Below are 16,418 nucleotides of genomic sequence, written 5' to 3'. Positions count from 1 at the left end.
CCGCTCGACCAACTCTGCTTCAGACGGATCCTGTTCAAGAATCGCTTGTCGCCATCTTCATCGATTTTTTGTCCTGGTTCTGTTGCGCTTTCCCCTGTCCACGTCACGTCACCTCACTTATTATCATCTTGGCAACGCAACCCCCCAGCCACGCGAGCCTGGACCCGTCAGGTTTTTCCCCCCATACGAAGTAATCAAAGTACGAAAAGTACGAATCAGGGATACAACCACCTCGATCCCACACATTGGTCCTTTGTTTTCTACTCCGTTCTTTACCATACGGCAGACGTTTTACAAGATCAGGAAAAGCGAATCAACTAATCGATATTCCAACGTTCGTTCGCGATCACTCAATTTACGATCCCCTAGACCGACAATTTGGACTCGTTTCAACGTCGCGTCTTGGAACCGCCGTCGGTCGCTGGATTTCGAAGTTGTTGGCATCGGCTCCCACCCCCCTGGTTCAGCTCGATAACGTGCACGATAACCACCCGCACTCCCAGTCCCAACCTGTGCCCCCATCCCGTTGCAGCGGTCCACCATCTTTCTCCTGGCACCTGGTCCTAGAGCTTGCTTGCTGGCCCACTTGCCCCGTCAAGGTCTCAGCCTAATAATAATAAAGAGGTGCCCCCCGGTGCCCCTGTCCGAGAAAATGAGCGGCCAGCAGAACCAGTTCCGTCACCATCCCCTTCCTCCTCCTCCCGCCCAACAGGATCCATACCACCAGAGTCCCTACGATAAACCGCACAATACGCACACCTCACCGCAGTCGCAGCATTCCCCTGACGGCTCGGCCGGCGATCAATACTTCCCTCAGCAATCACACCAAGCTCGGCCGCCTGGTCCAGCCCACACCGCCTCGACTCCCAAGGCGAGGAGCAGGAGCTTCCACTCCAACAAATCTCACAAGAGCTCTGACGACTATACTCGTACTAGGCCGAACACGCATGAGACTTCGGCCGAGAAGGAAGCAAACCGCCTGCATAGCAAGGCAGATCCTACCATGGCCATAAGCGAAGCAGAGCCTGGTGAGTCGACTGCGCTCGTTGTGCTGCTTGCTTGATACCTAGATTGTTGTTATCTAACGCCGCGGTTCGGCCGTGTCTAGCCGCCGTCCAGGCCATGACCAAGTCGTCCCTGGCCCCTCTCCGCGCCATCCAGCATAGAGATTCTTTTGGGAACCCAATTGGTACGTCTTCATCTATATTTGTTCCGCACACGATTGTTGGTAAGGCAGCTCTGACTGACTGGTGCGGTACTGCAGCCGAACCCGACCTATCCAATCCCACCCGTAGCCGCTGGGAACGACCTTTGGATACCATCCGTAGCTTCGAGGCCGCGATCGATGGTGGCTATTCGCGCAAGTCTTATATCCGTCCAGGTAATTTTGGCCTGCACCCCAGCCGGACGGACTCCTTGTATCTAACAGAACAATAAGCAGACACTGACGCGGCTGCGAACTGGAACCGGAGGAGCAGCTACTATGCCGGTGGTGAGTTCTGGCGTGGAGGCGTCCGTGTCCCAAGAAGAAGAACCCCCATCCCTGACACGGCCGGTTTAGCACATGGGTCTCGGTCCGCCCACGATGGCTACTACGCTGGTCGCCCCGCATCAATGCGACCCGAAAGTACCCACCTCGATTACAATTACTCGAACTCGAACCGATCGGGTCAATTGGAGTCCATGAACCAAAACGGCGGAGGAAGCTACGGACCAGGACCAAGCCGACAGAGGACTCCCCGAATGCTCTCAGAACCGGCCAGGGGCCATGGTGATGGCAGTCATCACCAGAACGTCTATCCCCTCCCGCATAAGGACCGATCCTACGAAACAGTAACTACGGCAGCCGGGAGCGGCAGCTCTGAGCAGGCCGGTTATCAGACGGATCCTACTAGCAGCGAGAACAGTTCCATCGATCGGCCGTCCCCTACCAAACGAAGGGAACGGATCAATGACTACGGTATCGGTTTCAGTCAACCTGCGACCACTTACCAACCACCCGCCTTCTCGGTAAGCAGCGGGCCAAGGGCTCCTGGCTCCAACGGCGCCGTACCCCAACTGGCTCCTCTGGGCCCGAACCAGAACCAGAGCCAGAGCCAGAACCACGGTGACACAACGAGCCCGCCAGCGATTCCTCGGAAAGATGTCGGCGGTGGCAGCAGCGGCGGTAGTATCTTGCTGCGGAAACCGAGCGCCCTCCAGCGGTCCGATACGACGGAGAAGAGGAAGAGCTGGTTCTCACGCCGCTTCAGCAAGAATTCATGATTCGATTTCTCATTGGATTTCAGGACAGCACAAGCGGATTCTTAGTACATGGTGTTGGCTCCGTTTTCTCTGCGGGATATCCGCATGCACCTGCGCTTTGCAGCGGCACTTTGGTGCGCCGTGTCTAGCTTCTCTTGCCCTGGCAGGTAGCTTGGCTCTATTCGCATTCGGTCGAACCCCTGGTTTTGGCTTTTTGGAAGGAAAATATAGCTTTCGGTATACAGAGGGAAATAGGGGTTCCCCCGTGGACTACGGTGCACGTGGTGACAGAGATCTTGCCCGCGTCTGGCGTTGGAGGAGTTCCTTTACTTTTCTTTACTTTTTTCCCTTTTTTTTTTTTTTTTTTGTATGACCGATGACGGGATATTCTGCCCGACGACGATATTAAAAAAGTCGAGAGGGCGAAAAAAGTTGATGGTAACCGTGGACACACAAGTAATTACTTCCACCCCCCCCTCCCCCCCCCGAAATAACACCTCAGCCACGGATTATAGAGAGCATATTCTCCTGTTTCTCTCTTAAGGAGGGGTTGACAATCAATATAACATGCATAGACTGAAGACAAACTCAGCAAAAGCCCACAAATCGTGACCAATGGAAAGCAGAAGAAAGTTGAGCTTAGCGGTCTTTCTTTGCTTCCGCCCCCTTGGGTGGCTTCCCCTGCTGGTGACGCTCGCTTTGATCCTCTCTCATTGCGACGATGACATAGGCGATTAAAACAACATTGGCCATGACGGCCGCGAATCCCCCTGCGAATGTCGAGTTTCCTGAGATTTGCATACTCGTTAGCGTTTGGGGGGCATCATCCATCAATATTGGGTCAAGGCATGAGCATCGGATCATAGAATCCAAACGAAAGGGGACCAGAGGAGACCATTGCCTACCCTTGAAGATTGTGTCGACTGTCACAAAGTAGGAACCGATTGGGAAGACGATCATGGCGAAAGTGAAGCCCAGAAGCTTGAGGATTACATCTGTCGGAACGGCTGGGGTGATGTCGGATTTGGGGCTATCGGCTTGGTCGGGTCTGGACGGATCATCCTGGTCGAGGATAGTCTTCTCTGTTGAGATGATGCGTCGTGTTGCCATTTTGATAACTCAGGTTCGTTGCTAGTGAGAAGAGTGTCTTGTCTGTTGGAAGGGGCGCAGAAGAGATGTCTGATTACAGGTGTTAATAAGTCCCTTATTAAGTAAGAGATGGCTGGTTTCTATATCCCTTACAGTTTAGTAAAACACTGATGTTTGAATTACTTGGATCTTCTTGATAGCAGGAAGCGTTGTGTTAAAATTTCATTCACACCCCTCTTGAAAAGACACACCATTGTTCAAGGGAGATATGCAGCTTTGTTTGGATACATTTTAGTAGGTGGCTAAGAAGGTAGTGGGGCTTACTTACTTAAACAAGCACTTAAGAGGCTAAGGAGGTCACGTGTTATCGCGCGTCAAGAGGGGAGGCTTGAGCGCGTCTCCCCGCGAACCTCCAAAATCTAACGGCCACCTCCTCCTTCCTTGAAAATAGAAGGCAGGAGGCTTATTGGAGTCTTAACATTAGCGTGCCTGTTCTCTGCTGATAGAACATACCTTTTTGCTTTCTTCTCCTCATTTTCGTTCAAGACGCAGTCCTTTCTTTCACATACTCTCTTTTCTTTTTGCGACAAAGAGTTTTTCCGGCTTTCTTTTCCCTTGTTCGAACTATAGAATTTTTCCTCACTATCACACACGCACACATATTGTCCACCCTCCCTCGAACCCTTCTTGCTCAATGCGAAGCCAAACTTGGCATAGCATCACTTCCACAACTACCAGCCTGGTGTTCAATCATGGCTGGTTTCTCTTCTTCTCCTCTTCGTCTACCTAACGACTTGGCCGGCAACCGAAGTACCCTGTCCCATCACCACACCTCACTCGACGATATGGACGAATTAACCACCGATACTGTGCCCTGCTCCCCCTATGTTACGCAGGTCACGCAGATTGTACCACGCACCACCCTTGCTCCTCAATCCGCCGACGTGTCTTCTCCCGTCACTCCTCGCAGTATTGTCGAGGTGCCTGCATCGTCACCCTTCCGGTCTAGACCCGATGACCCCAGGTCGAGTCCCCCAAGGTCCACCGCACCTTTCGCTTCGCGGCTCGCACCGGCTGGCACCTCCTTTAGACCCCCCCCGGCAGTTCAGACAGCATCGCGGGGCATCAAGCGGCCCGCAGCTGAACCAGTCCTCATCTCGTCCGACGATGAGGATCAGGCCAAAGCGACTAGAGGCGAGATTCGACCAACAGCGTTTAAGAAACATGTCTCGGCCTTCTCCTACGTTCCGGTTGACGAACTGCAGGAGAAGGTCGACTCTGTATTCGATGCACTGAGCCATACCATCCCTAGGCGTCTTTGCCGGGAGGCACTGGCAGCTTGTCAGAACAATGTCAACGATGCGATTAACTATCTGGTCGAAGGCAAGCATCTGAACAGGCTGAATTTTGTGCCCAATAAATCCAGCTCCTCCCACCTAAAAACCTCAGAGTCTTCGAAGCCGGCAAAACCCTCCGCTCCGGTGTCCTCAAAAGTTAGCAAACATTTCGCCTCGGCTCCCGCAATGGAGACCAAACCGAAGCCCCGACGCCGCCTTGTGCAGGGACGACGCCCCAACAGATCCCCGACCCCACCTTCTCAGCCCGTGGCCCAGCCCGCGATTGAAGATTTTGCCGACATTGATGAGCTAGCCCATGAGCATATCCTCCTTTCTGATGATAAAGATGACGACTACGACGACATGCGAGGCGAGATTGCTGAGTCTGCCAAGGAGAGCCTCCAGGATAAGGCGTTGAACACTATCAATATGGTTCCAATTGAAGACCTTGCCGCCATGACCAACATGAAGCAAGATGAGCTCAAGGCAATTGTCAGCAAGAGGCCGTTTCATGATATTCCTCAAGTGGAGCGGGTCACGGTCCCAAAGAAAGGCAGTCGCAAGTCTGCCAAGTTCGCTATCGGCGAGGTCCTGGTGGAAGCAATCATGGAGTTCACCAAGGCCACAAATGCTATCGACGACGTCGTGGCTGAGTGTGAGCGCAATGCCTCGCGCGTCAAAGACGAGACGAGCCAGTGGGATCTGGATTTCAAGGGCCAGAAACGCAGCGTTCCGCCCGTGTCCGACCCGGAACTTCCCCTGACGCCGAATAGCCTCAAGGGCCAGAAGTACATGGACCCTCCTATTCCCCGCCAGCCTCGGCTCATGGATGGTCACTGCGAAATGCGTCCTTTCCAACTGTACGGCCTCAACTGGATGTCGCTCCTCTACAAGAGCCGTTACGGCTGCATCCTCGCCGATGAGATGGGCTTGGGCAAGACGTGCCAGGTCATTTCTCTCGTTGCTCACTTTGTCGAGAGCTACGACGAGGACAGAGATGCTGTGCGTCCTTGGCCCAATCTTGTCGTTGTTCCACCGTCCACTCTCTCCAATTGGGAGGCAGAATTCGAAAAATTCGCCCCAGATCTGTCGGTTCTTGTCTATCAGGGACCTCGCCGGCAGGACATCGCCGAAGAGATGCTCTCGGATCCCGAGCAATACCACGTTGTCCTTACTAGCTACTCGCAAGTTGGGAAGGAAGAAGACATTGAAGCTCTTGCCGAGCTCCGGCCGAATGCGGCCATCTTTGACGAAGGCCACAAAATGAAGAATCCGAAGACCAAGATCTACAAGGACCTCATCCGGATCAAGGCACAGTGGCGGATGCTTCTCACGGGCACGCCGGTGCAGAACAATCTGATGGAGATGCTCGCACTCCTGAACTTCATCGACCCCAAGATGTTCAAACCGCACATGGAGCACCTACAGTACATGTTCAGCCAAAAGGTGACGTTTCGGGACGTCAACAACGGTGCGTTCCTTTACGGCGAGCGGGTCAACCGCGCTCGCAACATTCTCGAGCCGTTCATTTTGCAGCGACGCAAATACCAAGTGGTCACGGACATGCCGGCCAAGGTATGCAATGTGGTATACTGTGACCTCGCCCCCGCGCAGAAGGACCTTTACGAGAGCTACGAGAAGTTATTCAAGTCGGAACCCAGCACGCGGAACAAGGCCAACGCCCGGCAGAATGACCAGAACAACCCCTGGATACAACTGCGCAAGGCGGCCGTCCACCCTCAACTATTCCGTCGATATTTTGACGATAAGAAGGTCGAGGCCATGGCCAAGGTCCTAATGAGGAAAGTCCCGCAAACAGAACTCCAACAGCCACATCTCCACCATCTGATCGGTGAATTGAAGAATTGCTCCGACTTTGAGCTTCACTTGTGGTGCCGGGACTACCCTTGCCTGGCGGAGTTCGACGTACCTGATAGGTCGTGGATGGAAAGCGGCAAGGTTACCAAGTTGCTCGAGTTGATTCACAAGTACGAACAAAACGGAGACCGCGTCCTGGTTTTTAGCAAGTTCGCCAAGGTGATTGAGATTCTCCGCGAGGTGTTGTTCAGCGACGGAGTCAAGCACTGCGTCCTCTACGGTGCGACCAGCGTTGACGAGCGACAAAATCTCATCAACGAGTTCAACGAGAACAAGGATATCACCGCATTTCTCCTGACGACGGGCGCGGGAGGCACGGGCATCAACCTGACGTCGGCAAACAAGGTCATCATCTTCGACCAGTCGGACAATCCCCAGGACGACATCCAGGCGGAGAACCGAGCTCATCGTCTGGGGCAGAAACGAGAGGTCGAGGTGATTCGCCTCCTAACGTCTCACACCATCGAGGAGCTCATTTACAAAGCTTGTACCAAGAAGGTCGAGCTGGCCAACAAGGTCACGGGCGCCACAGAGGAAGAGATGTCGAAGAATGCCGAGGCCAACCTGGAGAAGGAGGTCCGGAAAATGATGAAGGACCAGTTGACGCCTCCCTGAGGGATTCGAGACCTTTGTTGTGTTTAATCGACATGGACAAATCTTGAACAAGAAAAAAGAGAAAAAGTATAAGACTGTGTTGCAGCAGCCTGAACAATGCATAGCAGGCAAGACGCACTGCACTGCCCGATTAGATGCGAAAATTGGCCGGCTGATAGAGAGACATCATGGCATGAAGCGAGCGTTTTCGATTTGGCTTCTTTATTGTTTTGACCTCGCCTTTTGTTGTTCTTGGCATGGACCGAGGGCGTTAGGCAGGTTTGACCATCCTCCCTGCGGGTCCAAGACTAGAGGGACGAGGCTTGTGGGAATGGAGTTGGATGGGTTTGGAAGTGAGGATTCTCGTGTAACATGAGCACTCAGAACAGGGGTGGGAAGACAGACAACGGAAAGCATCCCGGAGAGCTGATATATTTTTCTTCTTTTCTCTTTGACCTGGGAAGGGGAGGGAGGGCAATAGATAGGACAAGATACGAACAAGACTTCTATTAGATTATCTGTAGACTCTTCGAGTTGTGCGTCGTGCGAGGACGACGACTGTTGAGAAGTTATTATACCTACCCGGGTTTGGCTGGTTATAGGTCAGAGCTCGATGGACTGGTCAGATGTCCGAAGTCTTAGAACATTATGTTGACAGCGATATCTCTGTCCTGGCTCTGGTCAGTGCAAAATTCTCTGTTCGAGCTCTGACCTATACCCACCCCTACCCGGGTAGGTAGAGGATAAATTATGATGAGACATACCATACAACCCCTGTATTTTATATAGAAAATCGCTGCTGTCGATGTATCTACACGTGTAGTTGTATTTTACTCCGCTCGTTATCGTGACACTATTGGTTTATTCGGATCCGCAAGTACACTACACACAATTAAACACGGGTTGGAGCGTACATATACATATACATACATATACATAGACCATATGACCATACGACCATATTACATGAAAAGTAAATGAATAACAATTTGCCCCGGGCAACTCAGTCATAGGTTTGGAGCGCACTCCGTCGACACCGTCGACACAGCCGCAGCGCTCGTACCTGTAGATAAGGGACGGACAGAGATGTGTACGGATTATTGATCAGGGGTCGACCGGACGGACGAATCAGATGCACTCAAAACAGGTTATCAGCGTGTTATCGTGGATCATGAGGTACCGATATTACGTCACGGACGGATCGAGACTTGGCACGACTGGGCTAAATTACAGGTAACACCAGGATACCAATCACATAGGACGTCCGATATAAGGTACATATAGTGAGATGGGTGCGAATAGGTCTGTTTGTGGTCATCTGTTCTTGGCATACTCCTAGTCCAGCAGAAGTTGAGCGGGCTTGAGAGATAGAGAATCGGTTAGCTCGATGGTCGTCGTATAATTTCAGAGCACCAGTACTACGAATCTGGTGGTCTACCTTACCTTACTCATATAGCCAGCAGCTACTAGAAAGGCCAGGCTACCAAGCTGGGAAAACTAAGGTACTGGTAGGTAGGTACTAATAGGGCTGTAAATTTTATTTTCATGGAGATGGGTGCCTGAGGTGGTTACATCCCGCGTGCGGCTGTGACAGGCGCATGTACAGGGTACTTTCACGATGGTGTACACGTAGTGTGCGATCGGCTGGCTCGCAGCGTAAGGTGCCGTTCGTGGTTAGCTACAGAGTCCGAAGTTAAGTCCTCTGTGGTTTCGGTGACTCTTCGTGGCCTGTTTGGGAAAGGTCGCTGAACGGGGATACTGGGCGTGTGTATGAATCGCTCAAAACGGGGTGGGCAGTAATAATAAATTAGGACGGGAAGAACATCGAGACGATCAGGGGTGGGGAAGTCGAAGTGACATGTGTGCTCCCGATCCCAGTCGTCGGGACTTATCTTTACTATTTACGCTTATCAAGGGTAAGGTAGCGGCAGCACCAGCGGCCGGGGGTGGTTGCTTCTACAGATACTTAAATACAACACCCATCTGGCTCCAAGGTAGACTCATCTCGCGTCGTCTGATTTCTCCCTCTTCCTCCTGTCCTTCGTCACCCGCCTGTTGCTCTGATTGTCTTTTGCTTTTGCTTTTGCCTTGAGCTACAGAGATCCATCACCTACGAGGGCCCAAGCTCCCCGACATTCTTCTCACCCCACACGATGGCCACCCCCGAGGTTTCGCATGGCCGTGGTGGCGCGGGCAACATCCACCCCGATGACACGCCTTACGCCGATGGCTCGGTTGTCCGGGCTGGCCCTGAGGGTAGCCATGGTGATGGCGCCTACAGTGTAGGACGTGGTGGTGAGTGACGAAGACGTCCCTCTTTCCCTCCCTCTCATTGCTGGACCACTGCGAGGAAGAGGACGAGCGCAAAGCATGCGGATGAGGACGAATCGACGCCAGTTGTCAGTCAGTCAGTCAGTCAGACGAGTCCAGTCCAGTCAGTCAACCAGTCGCTCAATTCTACTGCCGGCCGCTTCCACACCTTTATCGACCGGTGTGCTCGCTCCACGCTCTGTCGCGCCCACGTTTGCAAGCGCGTATCCGTATCAGGCAGGGTGATGGGAGAAGGGGGATCGCGAAAAGAGTGTGGGGGTAATCAACTGGGTAGTCCTGGCTTTGAGCTTGGGCCTTCGACTTCTCCCCGGACTCCACTTGGCGCCAAGCTGACTACCCAAAACTGGCTGGCTGGCTGTCTGGCTGTCTGACTAGCAGCTCTCTCATCTTCCTCGCAGCTTTGGACTCGTCCGGTCTCCCCTTGCGTCCTTTCTCTCTCCATTTCCGCGGTACAAGCATCGATTGATACTGACCCTGGAACGTGAACCGATTGATTAGGTGCCGGAAACATCGGCGACGCGGGCGTCAAGTCCGCGGCAACCGGCCGCGCTGACAAGGATATCGTCCCCCCCACGGCTTACCGTGCCTCCACCGACGGCGCTGAGCACCATACCGGGCGGGGCGGCGCCGGCAACGAAGTCAAGCCCACCGAGTCCGCAAACCCTTCCCCCGATGCAGCCCCTGCTGGCGGCGATATTCACCACATCGGTCTGGCCGACAAGCTCAAGTTCAAGCTATTCGGCAAGAAGTAGACGGTGCCGACTACGGAAACCGAAAGCCACCGGTTGAGGTCGGATTCGATTCGAATTGAATCCAAAACACCTGGTTCTGGGAGACGTATCATCTTGGAGAGATTTGGTCTAATGGTATTGTCGGGCGTGGTGTTGATGCCATGAGCTGCAGGTGAACTGAGTGGGAGAAGGCACCGAAGCACGCGTTTGTGAAGTGCTGGCTGTGAAGGTCTCTCTGTCTTCATCCTAAAGGCACGGTAGCTGTCGCTTGCTCTGTGGCCGTTCTCTCGGCTTCTTTAATTCTTTACTTTGCTGGATTTCCCTTTCGATACCATTGATATCCCCTACTCTATTATGGGTAGCTATTATTTCTACCCTTGCACATGCATCGATCGCTGTTACTACCTTCATCCTGGCTTTTCTCTTACCATTCTCCGCAGCCACTCTATGGGAATGGACAGTCTAATCCCACAATACGTAGACAACTCCATAATAAACGAACAGAAGCTATTGGCAAGTTCAACTTTCGAAGCGAAGTATGATGGTAGTAAAAAAGGGTGTCGAAGAGATTCTTCTCCATATCAAATTACCAAATGATGGTTTCCTGTATTTTCCTTCATGATTCCCCCAACATATCAGTTTTGGCTCTGGTCTTCCGACTTTTTGCTGATCCCCTGGTAATGTAGAACCATCCCCGGTGTTTTCTTCTTCTTCCGTCGTCATGTAATTACAAACAAGCATAGAGGCAGTCGTAACTAAAAAGCGAACAGCCCCCAAGCATCTTCAACCTATCACATTAAAGTCCAGGAACCCCACAGCTACCACTCGAGAGGATCCTCCTTGACATCGCCACGGTTTGTCTTGGGCACTGGCGCGGCCTCCACCATGACCGGGCCCTTCCGCTTCAGATAGCCCGTGCCGTCCAGCCAGGGCGTCTCCTGCGTCCTGCGCTTCTCGAAGGCGCGTATCTTGTCCTCCATCTGTGTGGTCAGACCGATATCGTCCAGACCGTTGATCAGGCAGTGTTTCCGGAAGCCCTCCATCTCGAAAGTGGCTAGCACCTCGCCATCGGCCGACTTGACAGATTGGGAGGGGAGGTCCACCTCGACCTCACGTCCGGCTCTGGCCTCAACGGCAATCTTCTCCAGAGACTCTGGGTCTAGCACGACCGGAAGCATGCCGTTCTTGTAGAGATTCGTCTCGTGGATTTCAGCCTGTCGTGTGCAAAGGTCAGTCTTGTGTTCGGGGGTTATGGAGCAAGAAGAAGTAGAAGAAGAAAAGACGAAAAAAAAAAGAAGAAATAAGGCCGGAGACTTACAAATGAAGGGGCGATGATGCAGCGGATGCCAAAGTCGAGCAGAGCCCAGGGGGCATGCTCACGGCTGGATCCGCAGCCAAAGTTGGCACCCGTCACTACCAGAATCTTGGAGTTTCGGTACGGCTCCTTGTTCAGGATGAAGTCGGGCTTTTCCTTGCCTGTCTCGCTCTCGTACCGCCATTGGTAGAAGAGAGCAGTGCCTAGCCCCGAGCGCTTGATGGTCTTGAGGAACTGTTTCGGGATGATGGCGTCGGTGTCGACGTTGGCGATTTCCAAAGGAGCGGCGATGCCCTTGAGCTGCGTGAACTTCGGCATGCCTGCGGAGGTGGCTGGAGCACCGGTGTCCTCGGCGGCGCTGGTCGAACCGTCTTCAGGGGCGTCCATGATACGGTCCAGATCCTCGTCATCGAGGATATCCTCCATAGCAGGGTCGGCGACAGTGATCCTGGGCGAAGCCTTGGCAGGCGAGGCGTGTTCAGCGCTGGCAACATCGCGGACGTCGGCGAGCTTGCCGACCAGGGCGCAGGCCGCAGCCGTGACCGGAGACATGAGGTGAGTCCGGCTTCCAGCGCCCTGACGACCCTCAAAGTTGCGGTTAGAGGTAGAAGCGCAGCGCTCCTTCGGTGCCAGAATGTCCGGGTTCCTGGCGGAGAGAAGAAGTTCAGGTCAGTGACCGTCTCGGAAAAGAAAATGCGGGGTTCTAGATGAGTGGTAGGGAAATAAGACTCACATGCCAAGGCACATCGAACACCCTGCCTCGCGCCACTCGAAACCAGCGTCGACGAAGATCTTATCGAGACCCTCTTCCTCGGCCTGCTGTTTTACAAGGCCGGAACCGGGAACGATCATGGCGCGCTGGATATTTTGCGCGATCTTGTTGCCCTTCACTATCCTGGCAGCCGCGCGCAAATCCTCGATGCGTGCATTTGTGCAACTGCCAATAAATACCTTGTCGACCACCACATCTTGAACGCGGGTTCCGGCGGTTAACCCCATGTACTCCAGGGCGCGCTTGCAAGCCTCCTTCTTGGTCGGGTCGGTGAAGTCGTCAGGGCCGGGGATAACGCCGGTGATAGGGACGACATCCTGAGGGGATGTACCCCAGGTGACGGTGGGAGCGATGTCGGCGGCATTAATGTAGATTTCCTTGTCGAACTTGGCACCATCATCCGTGTGGAGAGCGGACCAATACTGAACGGCACGTCTCCACTCGGCGCTGTCGGGCTTGGGGGCAAGAGGGCGGCCCTTGAGGTACTCAAAAGTGGTCTCATCTGGGGCGATCATACCCGCCCTGGCGCCTGCCTCGATCGACATGTTGCAGATGGACATCCTGGCCTCCATGCTGAGACTGCGAATAGCAGAGCCGCAGAACTCGATCACACAGCCGGTACCTCCGGCCGTGCCGATGAGGCCAATAATATGGAGGATGATGTCCTTGCTGCTGACGCCAGGGGTGAGCTGGCCATCAACCTGGATCTTCATGTTCTTGCCACGCCTGGTAATCAGGGTCTGAGTGGCGAGGACATGCTCGACCTCACTGGTGCCGATACCGAAGGCGAGGGCACCGAAGGCTCCATGGGTCGAGGTATGGCTGTCGCCGCAGACGACTGTGGTTCCTGGAAGGGTGAAACCCTGTTCGGGTCCAATGATGTGGACAATACCCTGCCTCTTATCTTTCAAGCCGAAGAAAGTCAATTTGAAGTCGCGGACGTTATCCTCGAGGGTCATGCACTGTGTCCGAGAATCGGCATCCTTGATGAAACTGGCGATGTCCTTTAGTTCGGAACGAGGGGATGTAGGAACATTCTGCAGAATGTCATCATTCGTAATTAGCCCATCAAGGTCTATCGGTAAACCAAACAAAGGGAAAGAGGGAAAAAGAAAAGAGAAAACAAGTTGGAATGGAGAGACTTACATGATCGGCTGTTGCCAGAGTGCAGTCAGGTCTCCGGACCTGACGACCGGCGTTTCTTAGGCCCTCAAACGCTTGCTGCCCAGAAAGTTAGAATCAAGGGCACTAGTGGTAGATGCAGCCATCATGTTCTCAAGAAGCAACGTCGGTCGCTAACGGGTACTGCGACTTACAGGAGATGTGACCTCATGGACGAGGTGGCGATCTAAGAGATAGAGGGGTGAGCCTGGGGTTCGTTCTTTGTCGCATGTTTCTTCCGCAATGAAGGGTGAAGGGCTGCTTACCAATGTAAAGAAGAACGGTGCCATCCTCCTTCTCATCGACGACGTGGCTACGCAGGACCTTGTCGTAGAGGGTCTGCGGGGTTGCCAAAGCGCCAGGCATATTGGGGGTATTGAGGACGAAGGCACAACCGGAACGGAAAGGAAACACAGCGGTGGGGTGAAAAGGATACCAAGGCGCAAGTTAGGAGGGAGTTTAAGGGGTAAAGGAGTACGCTTTGGGGAATAGGAAGGTGGGAAATTATGAAGCCTTGAAATCGGAATTGGCCACACAAAGTAGAAGAAAAGAAAGGGAGGCAGCTTCCCCTTAAGAATTTGACGATGGTTTGTTTCTTCGTGCCCTCATTGAGGGGAGTGACGCCGATGTCGGACCAGCAATCTGAAGTCCGTATCTCGGAGTACCGGGATACCCACGTGATTGACGTCAATCTCCTACTAAGGTAACTTACACTCCGAGGTCATCGGAAAAGCAAGTCCTCTGATTTGCCTCTTAGCATGTTAGCATTATTGACCAACCAACGAGGACCCCGTTTTTTCATTGCGTCCTTCCTTTCCAGGACCAAGCCGCATTTCAACTGTGTGACCGCTTGCCTTTGAGATCCGATGAGCGTCTTCAACAAAATTGTGTCTACATATGGCGTGAGCTGAGACATCTTATAATTATGCCTATCTTCTACGACTACTCAAATTTCGTATACCAAGCCGATGTCGGGGCCATATTGACCTTTTCCTTTGCATAACCCATCCCAGTCTGACTCGAAGGCTCCGATATCCTGGCGCCACATCAAGCTTACTCCGTGCAGACCACCTCTGTCATCAATAAATCGCGTCCACGCCTCATCCAGGAACTCGAAGTATTTCGCTTCACCTTCCGCCAGAATGGCATCGTCCCGCAAGGTAGGGGCAGACACCATGTAGACGCCACTTCCCTCCTTGTCCACTTCCGCGTTGAAGTTGCCGGGGGCTGTATTAGTGGGATCTCCGCCGACCGAAAGCCCCGTAAATGGGCCGCCGGGTTCACGCAACCTGGAAGCCCATCGATCAGGCGCATCGCCTCGCCCAGCGAAATTAAGAAGCACGACCTTGGTCGCCTTGTCGAGCGCTAGGACGGCGGCGAGGTTCGTCTTGTCGACGTCGTCGTAGAGAAGTACCTCGTCGAAGAGGCCCGTGCGCTGGGTAAACCCGCGGGACGCCTCCGACCCCACCGCAACCACTTTGCGGGGAAAAGCCTCTCCGGTTCGCGCGTGCCGAAGCTGGTCTGCGAGCGAGAGGCTCGTTTTGCCGGACGCCCCAAGCAGCACGAGCACCGCATCGCTGATGTCTGCTTGCTGGGCAGTCCACGGAAGGCCGTGGCCTAGGGGATGTAACGGCTTTCTCTCGGGTCCCGCGAAAGTGTACCGGTTCAGCAGGTAGCCCGCCTCGAACAGCGGTCGGAGCAGCGCTTCCAAGCCCCGGGCGCCCCGCTCGGCCGATAGGTCCACGTCGGGAGGGTAGCACACGTAGCGGTTGTAGAACGGCATGACGCGGGCCGTCCGTCTCTCGCTCACCTCCAGCAGGTGTCCGGGTGCCTCCATGGGCTTCACTTGCAGGTCCTCGGGAAGTGTGCCGATGGGCAGGTAGCCGAACAGCTTCGTGCCGACAGGGACATCATCGTGGGCGCTCTCGATGGCCTCGCCGTAGCCCCAGGACGAGATACGGCCGTACTTGGTTGCGTCGTTATACGGTGCGGAGAGGGAGGGAAGGGTCGGCCAGACGCTATACCAGCCCAGCTCTTCGCCGAATCGCGCGTAGGAAAAGTTGTTGGTGGTGAGGGACAGAATCCGACTGCGGATGCGGATAAAGCCTTTCTGTAGGGGTGGGAGAGGGTATGCGTCTGGAAGGGGCACGACTTTCTGCTTGGTGTAGTCGGACTTGTCAACCAGGTGGATTCGAGGCGCTGTGGAAGCCATGGTAATGTGTCTCTTCTCTGTCGGCGTACTGTCTGCGGGCAGTTCGGATTTACGTTGTGGCGAAAGGTTACGTTGTAAAGCCAAACATGCCCCTTGTGTTAACGGATATAAATTCTATGTGCGGTGGTGATGGTCTCGGGGTTTTCATGTCATTCCCTTCTTGAAGCTATCACGATGAGTAGCTATGGGTTTCCCCGCTCAGAGGCTAACTGCAGGCCGGATTAATAAGCCTTGTCTACATATGCATGTTACCTTAAGGTACCTTAGTCGAGAATGTCGGACGAATCTTACAACACTGATGCACAGGAACCAACCATTGGATGACCATTGTATTAGCCGACTGTTGGTCGATCTTGATTCAACCGCCGCCAGAGATCCAGTCCACCGCACGCTTCGTTGGGCAGTCCAGCCAAGGCTGGAGTCGCCGCCGCAGCCGCCTTGTTCTGGCAGCAGATCGAACCCTTGCCAACCTATAGGCGATCATGTTGCGGGGGGAGACGGTCGGTATCGGATTTCCCTTGTGATCCTCGAGTCAGCTTCGGACGAGGAAGAAGCCTCAACTCACGAACGGGGAGCAGAGATGCCGACGCGCCATACCAAGGCACGCATGACGCAGGCCACGCACACTAGCTGCATACTATTCCAGTACGTTACTTTGCTGTGGTGGGCAAATGCTACCCAAGCCAAGTCGACGAAGCAGGAATTGGTCACACAAGCAGCCAGCCCATCATGGCATGATGGACATGGCTGGTCT

The 16,418-nt window shown here is 53.9% G+C and overlaps 6 protein-coding genes across 6 annotated transcripts; 3 read left to right on the top strand and 3 right to left on the bottom strand.

The window, feature by feature from the left end:
* Nucleotides 1–1,003: 1,003 nt before the first annotated feature.
* On the top strand, nucleotides 1,004–2,265 carry SODALDRAFT_337455 (hypothetical protein; the record flags this gene model as incomplete). Its single annotated transcript, XM_028612690.1, has 5 exons — nucleotides 1,004–1,028; nucleotides 1,109–1,189; nucleotides 1,265–1,381; nucleotides 1,442–1,492; nucleotides 1,562–2,265. 5 exons carry the CDS (start codon nucleotides 1,004–1,006, stop codon nucleotides 2,263–2,265), a joined length of 978 nt encoding a protein of 325 aa, XP_028463270.1.
* A 438-nt stretch (nucleotides 2,266–2,703) lies between these two features.
* On the bottom strand, nucleotides 2,704–3,605 carry SODALDRAFT_328808 (hypothetical protein). Its single transcript, XM_028610779.1, has 3 exons — nucleotides 3,487–3,605; nucleotides 3,150–3,423; nucleotides 2,704–3,032 (listed from the first exon to the last, which is right to left on the bottom strand). Exons 2-3 carry the CDS (start codon nucleotides 3,352–3,354, stop codon nucleotides 2,884–2,886), a joined length of 354 nt encoding a protein of 117 aa, XP_028463269.1. The 5' UTR covers nucleotides 3,355–3,423; nucleotides 3,487–3,605; the 3' UTR covers nucleotides 2,704–2,883.
* Nucleotides 3,606–4,178: 573 nt separating this feature from the next.
* Nucleotides 4,179–7,163, top strand: SODALDRAFT_337454 (SNF2 family domain-containing protein; the record flags this gene model as incomplete). Its single annotated transcript, XM_028612689.1, has 1 exon — nucleotides 4,179–7,163. The coding sequence occupies one exon, from the start codon at nucleotides 4,179–4,181 to the stop codon at nucleotides 7,161–7,163; it is 2,985 nt and encodes a 994-aa protein (XP_028463268.1).
* A 2,132-nt stretch (nucleotides 7,164–9,295) lies between these two features.
* On the top strand, nucleotides 9,296–10,225 carry SODALDRAFT_320785 (hypothetical protein; the record flags this gene model as incomplete). Its single annotated transcript, XM_028609562.1, has 2 exons — nucleotides 9,296–9,437; nucleotides 9,972–10,225. The coding sequence occupies 2 exons, from the start codon at nucleotides 9,296–9,298 to the stop codon at nucleotides 10,223–10,225; spliced, it is 396 nt and encodes a 131-aa protein (XP_028463267.1).
* Nucleotides 10,226–10,537: 312 nt separating this feature from the next.
* SODALDRAFT_316943 (3-isopropylmalate dehydratase) lies at nucleotides 10,538–14,033 on the bottom strand. Its single transcript, XM_028609326.1, has 6 exons — nucleotides 13,719–14,033; nucleotides 13,608–13,639; nucleotides 13,438–13,512; nucleotides 12,253–13,328; nucleotides 11,523–12,165; nucleotides 10,538–11,418 (listed from the first exon to the last, which is right to left on the bottom strand). The coding sequence occupies exons 1-6, from the start codon at nucleotides 13,816–13,818 to the stop codon at nucleotides 11,023–11,025; spliced, it is 2,322 nt and encodes a 773-aa protein (XP_028463266.1). The 5' UTR covers nucleotides 13,819–14,033; the 3' UTR covers nucleotides 10,538–11,022.
* Nucleotides 14,034–14,332: 299 nt separating this feature from the next.
* SODALDRAFT_328804 (hypothetical protein) lies at nucleotides 14,333–15,823 on the bottom strand. Its single transcript, XM_028610778.1, has one exon. The coding sequence runs from the start codon at nucleotides 15,662–15,664 to the stop codon at nucleotides 14,399–14,401; it is 1,266 nt and encodes a 421-aa protein (XP_028463265.1). The 5' UTR covers nucleotides 15,665–15,823; the 3' UTR covers nucleotides 14,333–14,398.
* Between the last annotated feature and the right edge of the window lie 595 nt (nucleotides 15,824–16,418).

Source organism: Sodiomyces alkalinus (genome assembly GCF_003711515.1).
Source record: "Sodiomyces alkalinus F11 unplaced genomic scaffold SODALscaffold_11, whole genome shotgun sequence".
NCBI lineage: Eukaryota > Fungi > Ascomycota > Sordariomycetes > Glomerellales > Plectosphaerellaceae > Sodiomyces > Sodiomyces alkalinus.
Note: the sequence above shows the minus strand (reverse complement) of the source record. Positions and strands in the feature narration are given on the sequence as shown.